The 18863-nt window shown below is 40.4% G+C and overlaps 1 protein-coding gene across 1 annotated transcript in view; it reads left to right on the top strand.

The window, feature by feature from the left end:
* The window catches only part of ern1 (endoplasmic reticulum to nucleus signaling 1), a 28022-nt gene that overhangs the window by 3631 nt on the left and 5528 nt on the right, over positions 1-18863 (top strand). Inside the window, exons 2-15 of the mRNA XM_046030718.1 lie at positions 2663-2783; positions 4640-4673; positions 4850-4922; positions 5151-5223; positions 5996-6118; positions 7957-8058; positions 8148-8409; positions 8992-9070; positions 11141-11300; positions 16766-16881; positions 17022-17216; positions 17421-17685; positions 17786-17876; positions 17981-18170. Of these exons, the coding sequence (XP_045886674.1) occupies positions 2663-2783; positions 4640-4673; positions 4850-4922; positions 5151-5223; positions 5996-6118; positions 7957-8058; positions 8148-8409; positions 8992-9070; positions 11141-11300; positions 16766-16881; positions 17022-17216; positions 17421-17685; positions 17786-17876; positions 17981-18170 (1884 nt within the window). The remainder of the gene's footprint in view (positions 1-2662; positions 2784-4639; positions 4674-4849; positions 4923-5150; positions 5224-5995; positions 6119-7956; positions 8059-8147; positions 8410-8991; positions 9071-11140; positions 11301-16765; positions 16882-17021; positions 17217-17420; positions 17686-17785; positions 17877-17980; positions 18171-18863) is intronic.

Raw genomic sequence — 18863 nt, 5'->3', positions numbered from 1 at the left:
GACAGCCTGTCTCTTAGTCTTTGCCCTGGCAGTTCTTTCTTCAAGACAAGTGATTACATGTATCAGCTTTTGCCGAGGTGCCCTGGTTTAAACACCTCTAACTATTGGTTGGTGAGGTAATACTTCACCGTCTTGAAAGAGCCGAGTGTCTGACAAAGGGGTTATAATGTAGGTGTACTACTAAAGTGGGAGAACTGCCAATTGCAGCCTGTCCTGTGTTTCTGGTTTGGTCTGCCATGCAAGAGGCTGTGAAGCGCAGTGACATTCCAGCCTGCTAACAGTAATATCAAGAGCGTTGTAATCCGTGTCCCTTTTTTATAGTCGTGTCTGGCCTCATTGCAGAAGAGAAAGTGGAGACCTCAGAACTTGCCAAAACCTTGGTTTTGCCCATTTCTGTAGTATTGTGTAACTTGCTTACGCAACAACTTAACAGTTCTGTTATACACAGAATGGGGAAATGAGAGAGAAGGCCCCGATGTTTAAGCCTTCTAAACAAGCTTTATAACTCACCTCCCTGGTCACTCTGAGCAGCCAGACTTTGTAAACCAGATGTCTCTAAAGCCTAAAACTGTGGACTATTCAGCAGTCCAAAACTGCGAGGCTAACAGATGTTAAGAAAGTAATTTGCTTGCGAAACCAAACAACCTCTGGTAGAGGTCGGAGGGGGGGTGGGTTAGTTATGATTCTCTCAGTACAGTTTTGTGATGCTTGTGAGTGTGCAGCCCAGTGGGAACAGTCGCAGGTGCCCAATATTGACACAAATGCACATATAGGATATGAGACTACAGCAGGGGGATTGGTAAGCAAACTGTGAAACTTTTCTGTGTATGGGGTTGTTTTGCCCTTGGTTTCTGTTTGGCTAGCTATAACAGGCTTGTATTTTCCCATTTTTAAGTTTCAGCTAAAGAACACACATGAGAGAGTGGTCATTTTTTATGATATTGGCTTTGTAAGGAAATGCAAGCCTTGTGACTAAGAAAGCAACACGCTGTGACTTTGTGACTTGGTGATGGTGGTTGCATTTGCTCTCCATTCCACATGCCCAGGCATCTAGCCCTGGTGCTGATTTAAGAGCACTTCAACTCCCACTTTCCTTATTTCCTCAAAAGTGGTTAAATGCCCAGAAGGGTGTGTTAGTAATTATAGATTGGTAATCTGCATTATATGTATGGGCTATTTGCACCCCCTCCCCCCACCAGGGACCATTTGAGGAGGATTAGTCAGGGATGTCGATCAATACCTCTGGGTTTCAGCAGGAGAATGAGGTCTGAAAAACACTGATGAGCTATGTCATAATAGGTTGGTAAGAAATCAATTAAAGTTCTTCCAGCCTCCTTAACTCTTTTTAGTTGACAAAGCTAATGTGGAACAGTTACATATAATCTTGAAGAAGAACATCTTATATCAAAGTACACCGACTGGTCAGGCTGAGTTCACTGTCTGCTTGGGTTTGGTGGGCAGTCAGAGCTCTCTCACTGGACCTCTTCCTGCACATTGGTGCCAAAAACCATAAGAAGCCCACGGCTTGGTTATCTAGAGCAGCGTTTTCTGAATTCCATAGTGGGTGAGTGGAGCGCACATCACCCCACAGTGTTGTTAATTCTGGCATAAGCCAAATCATGAGGCTGGGTCGTTTAGCTGCCGTTGTGGTTTTGGGTTCAGTTGTTTTCATTGGATATGCTGCGTCTTCGTCTGGCAATTAACTCTGGTGACTTTTCTCATTGTGTAACTCAGACTGTTAGTGTATTGCTTCTTTGTTACATGCACAATCTGCATCTATCATATAACGAACCAGTCCATGTATTCCCATGTCTGTTCGTGTCCCTGATACGTCTGAGTGGGAGTTAAAGGTTCTGGAAGGAAGGGTTCCCATATGGCCTATCTTCCCACTGTTCATCTGTGCAAAGAGAAGTTGAAGCACTTTCTTCACTCCGTTCATTGTGAAATCCATTCAGAAAGCCAAACTAACCTTAAAAGGTGTGCTCAGTGGCAGCACAAGTGCAGTGCTGCTAATAAGAACGTACACACGTGCTCAGCCCCATGCCCAGTTTGTTTACCTTCCTCCATGCTGCAACCCTCTGCTCCGGCTGTTACTTTGAACCCTCTGAGTGCTCATCCAGCTGCCTGCCCTCTGTTACCTAGCTAGTCACTCCCTCCCCCTGCTTTGTTCTTTAGCTGACGTTTTAAGGTATTGATTTGAAGTTCATTGATTTTTAATGCAGGCCAAGGTGGCATACATCCTGGGGAAACTCACCACCCCATCCCCCCCTTCCAGCAAAAAAGGCTCACTATACTGGGAGGATGATGAAAACAGGGCTCTTCTTTTTTTGGTCAGACAATGATTCAGCTTCTGCTAGATTTGTTCATATCAGTGTGTGAATAAGTAATAAGTAATAGTGTTTGGGCCAGGTGTGTGTGAGGAAAAAGTAATGTGTGAGAAAAGCTGAAGTCTTTATTCTCAACCTCAATGCAGGAACACACATTTTGACCTAACCCGTGGACTTAAGTTGGAGCATGCATGCTCTCACATGCCTGCTTGCTAATGCCTGAGTTTAACATGTTATCACTCTGATTTATGTGCATTATAAAAACGCTTCTTTGATATTTCATTGTGGAGTAGAGATGTGGTTGACTATATACGTTTTGTGTTGTGTTTCTGTAGGGGTTGTGCAGTGCCAGTACAGTGTCCCTTCCTGAAAGCCTGCTCTTCGTGTCAACCCTGGATGGAAACCTGCACGCTGTTAGCAAGAAGTCAGGCTCTATTAAATGGACTCTGAAAGAAGGTAAAAGGAGAAGACTTGAGCCGAGTGCAACTCTTTGCCAGGTTTTTGTTTGTGTGCCTTTTTCATAAGGAACAGTTCCCTATTTGGGTTACATCTGTAAAAACAAAGTTATTGTGTGTTGCCACAGAGAAAGCAATGAGATCCCACTGCTGTTCTTTGACTGTCATTTTCAGTACAATACAACAATACAGCTTTAATTAACTTAAGAATTTAACAAATTGGGGGCCACATATGAAACGTTTATGCCATGTCCATTTTGTTACCTGACTTCGTGTGTTGAATGGTGTCCCCACCACCAATATTTTAACCAAAGGATTTCAATGCTTTGCCACTCCTGATATTAGACAAGATTTACACCGTAGTCATTAATACTTTCTAATGCTGTTTAAGGTTTGTCAGTAATATTTGTGTAAACATGGGACTAAAACAGGTCTATGTTCACATTATGACCTCTGATTATTTAAAAATGTAATTGTAATTAATTACGTGAAAGAATACTGATACGAACTTGATTTATAGGCAGTGTTTTCTGGGATTAACCTGAGGAAAATGTTGTGAGATGTTCTGCTAGGCATGGAAACTGGGTAATGATTAACTGAGAGAGGGGCAAATATAGCCTGTAATCAAGGTCAGAGTGGGCAAGGGTTGCAACTTTGCTGTAGTCTCACCTACACACACAGCATGTACTATGTATTACTATATTAATATGGGCGCACGTTGTTTCGTGATGTTTATCTTTCTTAGAATAAGCGACATAGTATGAAAACTGAAGACATTTCCTCTTCTAAACTCACATTTTCTCACATTTTTAAGGCTCGCAAGACTTTATGATATGTTAAAACTACTGTTGTTTTGAACCTACGAGTCCTGGTTATTCCTACTAATACCCAAGTCATAAATAATCAGAGCCAGAGGCTGCTTCCTCCGCATCATCTGTTTTTCTGGAAGAGCTATTGAATATAAATGTGACCAGTTCTGTACCAGGCTCTGCACACACCTGTTGTTGTGCTATCAGGCAACCGTACACCCACATAATGAGGGGGAAGCAGACATCTTTTCCCTGGGCCAAGACGGTACAACTCAGCCCACGTGCGTGTCCTCTCGCTGTTTGCTAGTCACTCTCTGTTGACTTTGCGAACATGTATATGCTGTTGCTTCTTCAGCACTAGACATTGACCACCTTCAGGTAATCCTACGCCCTACCCTGCCCCTGCTGTTGCTGACCCCTTCGGGCACCTTAGATCAGCACCATCTGGTCCACGCCCTGTATGTTCACACTGTAGGGAGGTGTGTGTGTTTGTCTAGTACCAGTGGCAGTTGGCTCTTGGCTTAAAGAGCTATTGTTGTGTGGTAACCTTCTACATTATTGGTGGCAGTGTTTCAAATACTTTAAATGCATTCCCTCTCCTTCTATGCAGCTATTAGTTGCCAGTCATGTCACATGGTATGAAAATCAACTTGTAGTGACTTTAAACATGGATGGACTGATTGATGCATCATATACTTTATCCCAAGTGAGTTTCCAGTCAACTCAGTCATTTTCAACCAAATTAATTTTCATTCTTCACTTAATGGAAGCTAATAGCTGCCCAGCGGGGGAGGGCAAATGAGTGTATGCTTCGGAAAATGGTAGGCAGTAATGTAAAATGCATGAAACTTGTTGTAAATGGACTTTAACATACAAAAAAACGATATGTTCCTCCAAACACCTGTTCCTGGGAGGCATTTCAGGGAGGGAAATTTACAGCAGAGAAAGATATATTTTACCACTGTATTTTTACATATTCATTTCCAGTACTTAAATTGCACTGGTTCTTGTCAATCCTGACTTGTCCTGTAATTTTTGCTCTTCACAGATCCAGTTCTTCAGGTCCCCACACATGTGGCAGAGTAAGTACCTTTGGACTTATTTTCCACACAGGTGTATGTGCGTATATTCTTGTGTACTGCACCTGTCTGTACCAAAACATGGTGAATGGATTTGGTAACCTGTTGAGCTTGTTCTTCTCTCTCACTTCCTTTACTGAACTGGAGATGTGATGCATATTCTTAAATCTTTTCTTTAGACCAGCCTTCCTGCCTGACCCCAATGATGGCAGCCTGTACTCTATGGGAGGAAAGAACAACGAAGGCCTCACAGTAAGAGGAAATCATTTTATCACAAACTATAATCTCCCCTCTTTTGTAAGAAACAGTGTTCAGTTCCCTGTTCTGTAGAAAAACCTCTCGCCACATATGTGTTTATAAGTCATGCTGAAAGTTATGCAGCCTCACTCTGAAGTTGTAGCAGATGTTTCCCATGTCATATGACATACAGCATGTTATGGTCATCTATCTAATGCTCATTTATCCATTTTGCTCAAACAGAAATTGCCGTTCACTATCCCTGAGTTGGTCCAAGCTTCTCCTTGTCGAAGCTCTGATGGAGTCCTTTACATGGGTAAGGCTCATTCTCAAATGGGTATTATCATATTATGCCTTTTGCTTAAAAACACGTTTTGTAGATTCCTTATCGATAAACTTGTGCAGTCTATGTCCCAGTGTGTCTCCTCACCTGAATGAGCTGGTGTTATCTGGCTTTAACTGAATATTTTACAGTACCTTTTTCAATTCCACTCCACCTGCGGTTGTAGCCTGTGCTCTTTTGAATTTACAACCGTTAACAGAGGAAAGGTAATCTACCATAGTGACTGCTAGTCTTTGTTTAAAGGGAAGCGGGTGACATTTGCCTCCCAACAGTCATTATCCGTGACTCTTTTGTTTCCATTCAACTGAAGCTGCTGCTGTCACCAAGCACACTGGAGATGCAAAGGTTTGAAAGTGCTAAAGGCTCAAATTCTCACTCTTTATATCTATTCATAAATCTCTTCTTTTTTTTCTTTTTTTTTCTCAGCCAAGTAGAGAAGAAGTTTTATCAGGTCAAACCATCCTCCTCCATCATATGGATTCTCTGAATTCAAGCAGCCATTTCCTAACTTTTGGTTTTGACATTCCTCTGATAATAATCTGTGATCCGGTTTATTACTGCCTCTCCCTGTATTGACAAAATAACTGACATACTAGTACAAAGAGGCTATGATTGATCTCTCTGTCAGGGTTAAGAGGTTTCATTAACAGATACGATTATGAAACTGAAATATATGTTGTGCTTTTGCCAAGAGAAATATGTATTTAGAGGTAAATCATTTTTTTGATTATGTGCTCATGTACAGGTAAGAAGCAGGACCTGTGGTATGTGGTGGACTTGCTGACTGGTGAGAAACAGCAGACCCTGACTTCCTCCTTTGCTGAGATGCTGTGTCCCTCTTCATCTCTTCTCTATCTGGGACGCACAGGTAAAAATAATCACAAACGCCACTATTTCTCAGCACGATCATCATTTCAGAATCACCTTTATTGCAAAGTGGGTTTACACATACAAGGAATTTTCTTTGGTATTCAGGTGTATAAAAATGGTACATAGAAAATGTAAAGAAAGATAAAGCAAACACTGCAGGTCAAGAATCATAAATATAAAATAAAAAATTCACGATAAGATGTGCAACACTAGTGGACCGGGACGTGTCAGTGGGGGTCCTCGGCCTTGTTGATTAGGCCTGCGGCAGACTGAAACAATAGGACTGAAAACACCATAATGTGTTCAGTGTCCCAGTGCAGCTTGGGGGGACGGTGTGACAGGCAGTGCTAACTGTGGTGTAAAATGATCCAAAATATTCTCCTCTCTGGTGAGACATTTGATAAACTTTCCGCTGCTGTTGTTTACCTGCTGTTCATGGGCTCTTCTCTAGTTAGAGAGCTCAGGGTATCAGAGCAGAAAACAAAACAACGCACTCCAGAACACAGAGGCAGCCATCTTCAAGACAATCCCATTCAATTGTTGATTTAATCTGGCTAATTAACAAGCCTATTTGTCTTGCATGCTATAATCCCGTAGTGTTGCCAAACCCTTATTTACCTCCTGCTCATCTCTAAAGCTATCCACACCTTTGCCTCAACAAGACCAGCCCCCAGTCTGTCCCCAGTGCTTAATGCTTGGGAAGCTGGGGTGGTAATAGTAGGTAAGGACTTAGGCCCCATCCACACTACTGCATTTTTCCTCTGCCGTTGTTGCTGCAGCTGTCTGTGTGACGGTGGGACCAGAGTGCTCTATGAGCAGGCGGCTGGCCGGCCTCGGGAGCTCCTCCCGCGGGTTGGCGCAGGCTTTCCCCGCTGTGACTTGCGGAGCTCCTCAGTTCCGAAAACTTTCAAGCACATTTTTGTTCTGCCATCACTTTTCGTAAAACTGTCAATATTCGAAATCTATACAGATGATTTCTCACCTCCAAAACTTTTCAGAAGTGGATTTAGTGATGAAATTATATATGAAAATTGTAAAATACAAAACTTTCTGTTGCTGCCCTCTGTCAGGCGCCCGCAATGATAATGCAGTGAAAAGTGACGATTCTCTCTGACCAATCAGCAGTCTGCTGTGTTTTCACGTCACATTTTAGTATCACCTCAGCTCGCTTGGAACCTCAACGGAGGTGATACGAAAAAAAGTATCTGTTAGCGAGCAGGTACTATGCAGTGGAAAAGGGGCTAAAGACGATGACGCAGACACTCACGTTTGACTCTCTGATTGGGTCTTATAAGTCATGCAAAGCAGAAACACAATGCTGACAGATTTTTGATTTGGTATTTTTATTAAAATATTTTGTACTGTGCAAATAACACTTATAGCCTACATTTGTACTACTGTGTATGGCTCTGTAATTACTTTGTGACGACTTCCAGTCTGTTTTCCACCACCACAGTCGCTTTTAACTCCAGATTTACATTCAGAAACATACACAACAAGAGATCATATTTGTTTTAAGACTCTGTTTTTAAACAAAAACGGAGTAGTGTGGATGGGGCCATAGAGCAGATTGAATTCCTGATAGAAATCCTTGGTGTCAACTCAAAGCTCAATTTGTCACCCAACAGCATAGATGCTGGATTTTGTTTCACAGCGTCTCCACATTTTCCATTCTAAGAATCCCATTTTTGAATTGAACGAAATTAAACACCACTTTGCACTTTCACACAGAAATGGAGACTGAAAGCCTTTTGTGTATGTTTTTAAGGAAAGCAAAGCAATACAAATATTTTTTTCCCTGTGTGAATATTGTCTTGTTATTCATCTCCCTGTCAGAGTACACCATCACCATGTATGACACCAAGAGCAGAGAGTTGCGCTGGAATGCCACCTATTCTGACTACGCTTCCACCCTTCCTGACGATGACACCAAATACAGTAAGACTCTTCGACACTGTAGCTCCTTTGTTTTGTCGAGTTTCTAACCGACAGTGCTCATCACCTGCTTGCTCTTTGGTTCCCCACAGAGATGGCTCATTTTGTGTCCAATGGTGACGGCCTCGTGGTGACCGTTGACAGCGAATCGGGAGACGTACAGTGGGTGCAGAACTATAACTCTCCTGTGGTGGCCATGTATATCTGGCAGCGCGAGGGCCTCCGCAAAGTTGCCCACACTAATGTGGCTGTGGAAACCCTGCGTTACCTCACTTTCATGTCTGGAGAGGTTGGCCGCATCACCCAGTGGAAATACCCATTTCCCAAAGAGAAGAAGCCCAAGAACAAGTTCATGTAAGCAGTCTAATGACCTTTTGTCAAAGTCCATGTTTGTTTTCCTACTTTGACATTCCTCATTTTGGGGGCGAAAAAAAGATTAATTTGGTTTGAAACACACGACAACATCAGACCATAACACTCTTTCAAACATGTTGGAACCTTTTGTCTATTAATCAGAAAAACCTAAATGACTGAAAGGCTGAAATCATGATGTACTTTTGTAAGCTGTGAGATTGCTTAATGTTGGGATGGAGTCTAGACATGTAATATCTTACAAGTGGGTGCCGACAGGCCGGGTTTCTGCTCTGGTTTCGCACTGCAGTACTGTTATTTATTTTTATATATTATGTTCACACCTGCTTCTGCAACAAAAAACAAACGGGACTTTCAGTGGTCGATTCTCTGTGAAAGTTTCGCATATTTAGGTAGATGATGAAGAAGTTCCTCTTGATTTTGAATCTGTAATGGTACATAAACTCCAGATGTGTTCTCAGGATTGTATTCTGTTACAAATATATTTAGAATGAAGTGTAAACGGTGTACTGTATTTTCAAAAGTAAGTAGGCAATTGTTTGACTGCTTTTTATCCTTTTTCAGGGCCACTTTGTATGTGGGTAAATACTCTACCAGTCTGTATGCCTCTCCCTCCCTGGTGCACGATGGAGTCACTGTGGTGGTGAGTGACAGTTGCATGTACATCTTCATTTAGGCAAATCATGTCTTCCTTATCAGTAAGACATGAACATAAAACGCGTATGTTTATCATAAAAATAGGTGTTGAATTGAGTCAAACTTTCCCAGCAGTTTATCTGCTTGTTTCATGGTTTCTTTATCAGTCTTCATTTTTGGTTAGTGGTTACCAGGTTTGCCAGTTTGAACGAATACATCCTGTTACAGTTGTGTCTTAGCTTGCCCCAGCTCAAGTTGTTTTGCGTCACAGGCCTCGCTCCATGCAAAATGAGTTACAGCGTTGTTAAAGCATGTTGATTTTGGCGGCCCCTTTGGATTCAAGCGCTAGTGTTTCCACCATCTCCTGTCGTAAGGTTTTGATGGGGTTACTGCGTGCATTTGCTTTGGAAGCATGTGAAAAAAACACAAAACTTATTTACTTTATTTATTTTACATACTATAGTTCTTTTTTAAACACATCTGTTTGCAGGATACACAGATTGTAAGATTAAAGAGGTCATATTATACTTTTTTGCTTTTTCCCTCTCCTTCATTCGTTATAGTTATATACCTTTTTGTGCATGTACTAGGTTTGCAAAGTGAAAAAGCCCAAGGTCCACCCCAAAGGGAGTTCCCATCTCCCACAGAAAACACTGATTTGAACTGCCTGAAAGCGGCTCGTTTGTAGTCCAGCCGTTTCCCTTTCATCCATGTGACGACACAGCAAAATGCATGTCATAATGCTCGTCTGGCGGTTAGTGCGACACGCCCTCTTAAAAACACCGGTGAAAAAACACTGAGCTACATCACACAGTAACAAGATATCCGCCTGCTGCCTTTCCTCTCCCTTCCAAACACTATCTACCCTCCAGGCAGTTAATGGACATAAAGTTGTTACATTTACTCATTTGGCAGACGCTTTTATCCAAAGCGACTTACTTTTGAGAAACAACATACAAGCATCAACAAAGCATGAAATGTAGCACAAGATTTACAACTGACAATACATACTAGTAAGAGCAGCAAAAATACTAGTAAATGCAATAAATACTAGTAAGAGTTAAAAGCACATATCGCATCAATGGGGTAAATACCTAGGGAAAGAAGTGCAATCAATACAAGATAATTGTAGGGGATAGAAGAAGAAGAGCACAGAAGTGCATGATAGAGGTTAGCAGTTAGAGGTGTTATAAGAGGAAGTGTTCTCGGAAGAGCTGAGTTTTCAAGAGCTTTTTGAAGTTAGAGAGGGACGCCCCTGCTCTGATGGCGTGACCTCTTGTTGCTGTGATGTAGAGACAGAACTCAGTTAAAACTTTATTGATGAAAGATACATATGTTACAAAATAATAACTCGCCACTCTGAAACTCTTGCTTCAGTCTATGTTGCTAAGCTGGTAATGGGGATATACAGCTGAACCGAAGCAGCGTGTACCGGCTTCTCACGACCCGCCCCTACTCTGCTTCTGATTGGCTAGTAGACCTTAACTACGAACTGCATGTGCAACTCCCAACAAAGATCTTGAGAGGAAAGATGTATCACTCCTTAGCTAAAACGAAACCTTCAACACACAGGGGTGAAAAGAGGAGCTGCAGCAATATATGACAAAAATATGGTGTTTTTTGAAAATGAAAGCATGTATACCTGTTCTGGTACAACCCCTAAATAATAATTATGAACCTGAAAATGAGCAATATGACCTCTTTAATAACTGTATTATGATGGTGAAACAAAGTAAACTATTTTAGTACTGTTTATAACGTAGGTTACAGGTAAGCCTACAACTAACAGATTCAGTTGCTCTGTAATATTAATTTTGTTGAGAAAACTAAAGTTATCAACATCACTTAGTAATGTTATGTCTTCATAATACACAAACAGCAAGATATAGCTCGGTAGCAAGGCCAACATAAAATGTTATGTTATGAGTTTTATCACAATAATGTCCACTGTGACCTATACTTCCATGGACTGTACACAGCCAAATAATATAGGCATACTACATACCTGTCTAGGAGGAAGAAGGCCAATTCAAGATCTGTGTGTGTGTGTGTGTGGCGTGTGTGTGCGTGCGTGCAGCCTCGGGGCAGCACCTTCCCCATGCTGGAGGGTCCTGACAGCCAGGAGACCGAAAAGGACAAGGAGTGTGTCATCACACCCAGCACCAGTGTCAAGTTCAACGCTGCGCTCCGGGAGCGAAACCGTATCAACTTCATGAGGAACTACCTGCTCCTCATAGGTACTACATCAGTACATACATAACAAAGTAATATCTGAACTACCTACTCTGATTAATGTGACCTCTCCTGGTACAGGGTGAGGGTTTCAGGACCACCACCTAAAAAGGAAGAAGTCTTAAGTTTCACTAACAGTTCATGTGCTAGGGCACTCTCAGTGCTGTTCACCAAGAAGGCCTTGAATGGTCCGCTGCACTTTGAGTGACTGTGTTGTACTGACACTGCCCTCTGCTGGATGATGAAATGAATCAGGTTGATGTAAGATTGACAACATTGTGTTTTGGGGCGGAGCCACGATGGCGACCTGTGCAGACGCTTTCTTCTGAGCTACGAGTCTCTATCCAAGTACCAGCGGTTAAAATAAGTCAATGAGACCATTTGAATCCTGAGTGAAGAAGCTGTAAGTTGCTTTTGTATTTAAGTTTGTATGTAGAATGCCTACACTGCTAAACAAAGCCGGAACGAAGACTTTAATCAGCCAAAGTGAATGAACTAGCCTATGAACTGTTTGCTATTATTAGCCAAAGTTTTGCTAATAACCGGGGCACGTGTGCCAAGATGTCCAAGAGAGACGCCAAGAATGTGAAAAAAGGAGGCTTGATAATGGATGTGTCTCCTGAAAAATCATTCTCTGGTTTATGTACACCTCTACCTGTCACACCCACGGACAGCCCAAACCCCAAGAAAGTATGCACCAAAGAACATGAGACGGTCTCCAATGCTGACATTCTAAAAGCCATTAACGGCCTAAATGATCGCTTTTCAAAGTTTGAAGAAATGGTAATCAAAAATACAGCTGAGATTGCAAGAGTGCAAGAAGATATGAAAGGGCTAGAAATCCAATGGAAAGGAACAGATGACACAGTGAAGAAAACGAAAGAACAGATGGCAGCCCTGAGGGAGAAACAAGAAGACTCAGAGTGTTATAGCAGGAGATGGAACCTCCGTCTTCTGAATCTACCAGAAAGCAACAATGAGGATGTGAGAAAGGAGGTGATGGAGATCATTGCTGAAATCATCCCAGTTTACCATGCGCACCTTCAGATTCAAGGTATGGAGAGCTTCTCTCAACGCCGTCATGAAGGAAAAGAATCTGCGGCTGACCGAGGATCTCACTCAGCTGGAAAGACAGTGCAGAAACAAACTCTGACCTCTAGTGAAGCAAGCGCATGCTGATGGAAAGAAGACCAAATGGCAGGGACCTGCTGTCATTATCGATGGTGTGAGACACACTGCGTAGAATGTTAAACGACTTTTAATGTGAGTTCAGCAGTTCAATTTTAACTCCAGGCTTATTAGGTCACCCCGTCTCAATGGGTTAATTTGCCTTTTCTCTGTTTACAATTTAATAGAGCAACATGTTCATCCCACTAAATATTTTAGGTACTCGTGTTCAGAGTATTCAACTTGGTGGTAAGCTAATTTACCTGATATTTTCTATCTTAAGAATTTGTTTTTTCCTTAACTAGTTCCTACAACCTTTAACAGACTTCCAGTTAATAATTTCATTTTTTTATTTCGTTGTTAGACTTCTATTTTAGTTCTTTAAAAATAATATCTCAATGTCAGAGGTATCCGTGACAGCACCAAAAGAAAATCTATTTTTATGTTCAGTAGACGAAAAAATGCAGACTTGATATTTTTCAGGGACACACTCAGTAGACTGTGATGTGACGTTTTGGAAAGCACAATGGGGTGACCAATGTTATTTCTGCCATTCCTCTCAACAATCAGCAGGTGTCGCCATTCTCCTTAACAAGTTTAAAGGAGACATAGTTGAATCCTTGATATCAGAAGAGGGTAGATGGATAACCTTTTTTTATAGTTTGCAAATTATAAAACTAACAATACAGGTCAAGCAAAAGCAATGCTCATAACAGTTTGCACACATCTGAAAGCCCTTATAAAGAAATATAAGGAAGCACACTTGATCATTGGGGGAGATTATAATGATGCTCCAGATGATCTTGTAGATAGAATACCTGCAAGATTAATTTCACATTCAAGATTCAAAAGTACTGCATTTATTTGTCAACAGCTGTCTATTATAGATGTGTGGTGCTTTTTAAACCCAGACATTAATGAGTTTACTTGGAGTAATGCCAATAGATCCCTACAATCTAGAATTGATTTATGGCTTATCTGCCATCTCCCTCTTGTCTACAGTTTGTTTCAGAATCAGCTCATAGTTATGCCCCACTTTCTGATCACAAAGTAATCTCAATCCATTTAGCAGGAACGAAACAGTAATTTACGTGGTTATCGGAAACTAAATAATAAATTATTAAATGATGAGGGATTCTGTGATCTGGTGAAAAAAACTGCAAAAAACATTTGATAACAATGAAAGGAATCACATACAAAAATGGGAATATTACAAGTACAAAATCAGAGTAATAGCAATAAAACGAAGTAAAGAAATTTAAAAAAAATAACAGCCAAAGAAATATGTATTATGGAAGAATTAAGTGCTTTATTGATTAAAGATAAACTTTCAGAAAATAAAGAAATAAGAATCAAGAAACTAAAGGAGGAAATAGACAACATGTATATTGACATTACTAAAGGGGCCTTTATAAGGTCCCGAGCAAAATGGCTAGAAAAAGGGGAAAGAAACTCTAGTTACTACTTCGCTTTAGAGAAGAGAAACCGCAAAAGAAATAAATACCCTTAAAATTAATGATAACATCACCTCTAATCCTTTGGACATCTCTAGACATGTTAGCTCATTTTATAGCAATATATATAAGTCAAATACTCAAGTCGATGATTGTGATAAATTTATTGAGTCAGTTAAAGAATTCACTCCAACTATATCTAAACACTTTAAACTGGAATGTGAACAGCCCATTACAAAAATAGAAATTTCTGAAGCTGTTTTGTCAATGAAAAAAGGGAAATCGCCAGGTAATGATGGTCTTTCTGTCAAATTTTATTTACATTTTTGGGACATCATTGAAAGTCCTCGACTTGAATTATTATAAGAATGTATTGCTAAAAAAGAGAGGTCCACAAGTATGAAGCAAGGCTTAATATGCCTTCTCCCCAAACCTGATAAAGATCATTTACTTATCGAAAACTGGAGACCTATAACTCTTTTAAACATTAATTACAAAATATTGTCATTAATTTTTGCTAAGCGGTTAAAAAAAGGCCTTCTAATAAATGAAACAAACAGGTTTCATGTCTAAACGTGACATAAGTTCAAATATAAGACAATATAAAGTGTATAAGTTCTTGACTTGCTGGACTATTCTGACAAAATTAATACCGATGCTCTGCTTGTATTTCTCGATTTCTATAAAGCATTTGATACTGTAGACCACTACTCCCTTTTCAAAGCACTCCAAACTTTTGATTTTGGACCAAAATTTATATCCACTGTAGAAATGTTTTATAAAAATATTGACAGTTGTGTTATATTGTACCCAAAAAATCCACCAAAAGATTTCCTGTACTTAAATCAGTTCGCCAGGGCTGCCCTATTTCGCTTTTTTTGTTCCTGCTGGTGGTTGAACTACTGTCACTACATATTCATCATAATCCCATTATCAAAGGTTTGTCTATTTTTGGTAAAGAAATCAGATTGACTCAGTTAGCTGATGATACAGCCCTTTTTTTTAAAGGACAAACATCAGATTGAATATGCTATATCCTTAATTGACCAATTTTCTGCTGCTTCTGGATTAACACTCAACAAATCTAAATGTGAAATTTTATGTTTATATCAAACTGATGATAAGCAATTGTTTAATATCTGTCAAGAAATGTGTAAAATATCTAGGTATTCATATCTGCAAGGACTACATGGAATGTCAGCAACTTAACTTCTCTCCTAAATTGAAGAAGTAGTAGTTATGGCTTCAAAGACATTTCAATACTGGGCAGAATCCTCCTGACTAAAGAAGAAGGGATTTCAAGATTTGTTTACCCTGCTCTCACCCTCAGTGTCCATGATTCAACATGCAAAGACATTAATAACGTACTCATAAACTTCGTATGAAAGAATTAGCACCATCACTTAAAAAAAGCGGTGCTCTCTGGCTCTAAGGAGGAAGAGGCTCTGAACTTTTGGACTTTTGTGACTTGAATTACACCTTCAAGGTGAAATGGTTAAAAGAATGCTTAAATGCACCAGTCTCATTATGGTACTTTATCCCACATAACATTTTCAAAGAAGTTGGAGGTCTCCAATTCTTGTTGAAGTGTCACTATAATATCACAAAGTTACCGTTAAAACTGTCCCGATTTTATCAACAAGCTCTTTTAGCTTGGAAGTTGTGCTATTCTCATAACTTCTCTCCACACAATTCTATTATATGGAATAATGAATGCATCACCAAAAGGAACAAGTCACTTTATTTACAAAACTGGATTGATAGAAATATCATCTTCTTAAGGGACTTATTTGATTGTAACGGTCAATTAATTAAGTACGAGTCCTTTCTTAGAGAGAAGGCATTCCCAATAACATTCAGAGAATATAGCTCAGTCTTTAAATCTATACCTAATGGTTTATTGGAACTAATGAAAAGCTATAAGAAACAGCAAGAAGTGCTCAGTTTCACATATACTCTTTATATAAATAATATTGATATTTTGAGCAGCAAACGCATTAGAAAATGCTTTTTAAATTTAAAGAAAATAACACCTCGTGGAAAATTTCTCGAATTCTCAGTTTCCCAATATTAACTGGTGTAAGGCATGGCTTGTTCCTTTTAGTTTTTGTATTACAAACAAAGTTAGAGAATTACATTTGAAAATTTTCCATAAAATATATCCAACCAACATGCTTATCTCAAAATTCATGCTTGTTGATAACAATTGCACCTTTTGTAGAACAGAACAAGAAACTTTAAATCATCTTTTCTATGAATGTTCATTCTGTAGCACATTCTGGAGGGACTTTAAGAATTACATATATTCTAAAACAACGCATACACAGTTGAAAGGAAAAATGTCATTACGTACTTTGAATCTAAAGATAAGAACTTATGTACCATTGTGAATCTCTTTATTTTGTTGGGGAAATTTCATATTCACAAAGCTAAATGCTCTAAGTCTACCCCATGTTTTAAAGTACTCCTAATCGAAATAGATATGTACTTTGAGTCTCTCAAACTTGTATCAAACAAGAAAAGCATTTCGATAAGTAATATCTACTCAGAGCTATTCATCTAAAAAAATATCTTATGTCACCACCTGTTAAGATAGTCTGTCACTTACTCATCTCTTATGTCTGTACTGTTTTGTATTTCCTTTCGTTTTTGTTAATGTATTTATTTAAGTTTATTATTAATTTATATATATGTTGCACTATTATATTAAGTCTTATTGTGCTTATAAGCTGGAATGTCTTAATAAATAAAATGTTTATTAAAAAAAGCATTGTGTTTCCTTGCCATTTAAACAGGAAGCTATAAATGCTGTAAGTATGATGATTAAAAAGATTACTCTTGCATTTCAGGTCATCATGAGACACCCCCTGAAGCTCACACCAAGATCCTGGAGACGTTCCCTGACAGTTTCCCTCGCAGTCATGGCAATGTCATCCCACCCACTACTGACAAGAAAGTTGAGGAGGTGTGTGTGTCTGTCACTGTGTGACCCATGACATAATTTGTTTATAAGATTTTTCAGATATCAAAACATCTGTGCTAATTTTCTCACACTCTTCCTCCCTGTCCTCACTTGTTCGACCCCACCCTCCCCCCGTGTTGTAGAAGGTGAATGATAGTGGGATGGATGATGGCCCCCCTTCTCCTGTGCCTGAAACATCTATCCAAGAACCTGGGATTAGTGGTCGCACTGCACGTCCAGAGGCCCCTGTGGACACTATGCTCAAAGACATGGCCACCATCATCTTCTCCACTTTCCTCCTTGCTGGCTGGGTAGCCTTTGTGATTACCTACCCCAAAGTAAGTCAGACGGCACCATCTAGTGGACTGCAACTACCTAGAGATGGAAAACATTCCATATCTCTCAAATCTGCTAGTGGACATAAAGGCTTAATACACTCTGCAGTATCAAAGTGTTGGATGGATCAAACCACACACTGACAACTTCATAAAACAGTTTTGTTATTATTAGAGGCTTAAACATGGTCTGCCCTCTCACCACAGAGTGTTCACAGGCAGCAGCAGCTGCAGCACCAGGAGTTCCAGAGGCAGATGGAGGAGAGGTTGGAGCTGCTCCAGAGACAGCAGCCGTTTCCCACTGCAGATGTGGGCCTGGGCTTGGTCCCAGACAACGACTATCTAGAGGTGGCCCACACTCGCTCTGAATGCTCAGACCACAGCAGCCCCAATGTCACCCCCCGCGCCTCCAACCACTCCAACCTGTCTGTGTCTGAGCTGGGAAGCTCTGCCAACGAGCACGAAGACGGAGGTACGGATTGAGAAATTGAGATTACATTCAAGATTGGTCAACACTTGAGTTCATTTTAATGCAGTTTTCACTTTGCAAAATGATGTATTTGTCTTATCAGAGGAGGACTCAAATATTGTCAGAGTGGGAAACATAACTTTCCGTCCCAAAGAGGTCTTGGGTCATGGTGCTGAAGGCACCATTGTGTACAAGTAAGTCTGAACAACCTCTCAATAAGTATTCATGATAGCTTTTGTTTAATTTGTAAACTACTGAAGAAATATCAAAACGCTATATTCTATTGTTTCTCCACAAGGGGTCAGTTTGACAACCGTCCAGTGGCAGTGAAGAGAATTCTCCCAGAGTGCTTCAGCTTTGCAGACCGGGAAGTTCAGCTGCTGAGGGAGTCCGACGAGCACCCAAATGTCATCCGCTACTTCTGCACAGAGAGGGACCGTCAGTTCCAGTACATTGCCATTGAGCTGTGTGCTGCCTCACTTCAGGAGGTATTGAATGGCTTTTGGAGTATGGGAAATGTTGTTAATTGTGTCTTGTTCTTCAGCAGAACTCAAGTATGTTGCTAATAGCAGCACAGTTTTAATGTATGATTCTTTAATAATGCATTACTTGCTTGCAGTTCTGCTGTGAGTGTACTATGTGATTTTTAATGTTTGTTAAAGAGGTGTTATGTTTATGTATTATGCTTTTTGGCTTTTCCCCTCTCCTTTATTGAGTTATATCTTTTTTTGTGCATGTAACAGGTTGGCAAAGTGAAAAAGCCCAAAGTCCAGCACAAAGGGAGTTCCCATCTCCCACAGAAAGCTCTGCTCTGCACCGCTTGAAAACAGCTCGTTTGTAGACCAGCCCTTCACTTTGTTTACTTGTGACGTCACAATGAAAACGCGTCATAAAGCTTGCCAAGCGGCTAGCGCGGTCAGGCACGCTCACAAACCAAGCTAGTCTGAGCGGAGGCCCTTTGGCTCGACTCGCCTATGTTTGGTTTTCCATTGTAGAAATGTTGTACCTGTACCTGCTTCCAGGTACTTTTTTTCGTATCACCTCACCTCCATGAGGTTCCAAGCGAGCTGAAGGATACTAAAATGTGACGTGAAAACACGACAGACTGCTGATTGGTCAGAGAGAATATTCACTATTCACTGCATCATCATTGCTGCATCAGACAGAGGCCAGCAACAGAA

This window comes from Micropterus dolomieu, linkage group LG02 (assembly GCF_021292245.1).
Source record: "Micropterus dolomieu isolate WLL.071019.BEF.003 ecotype Adirondacks linkage group LG02, ASM2129224v1, whole genome shotgun sequence".
NCBI classification, from domain to species: Eukaryota; Metazoa; Chordata; class Actinopteri; order Centrarchiformes; family Centrarchidae; genus Micropterus; species Micropterus dolomieu.
Note: the sequence above shows the minus strand (reverse complement) of the source record. Positions and strands in the feature narration are given on the sequence as shown.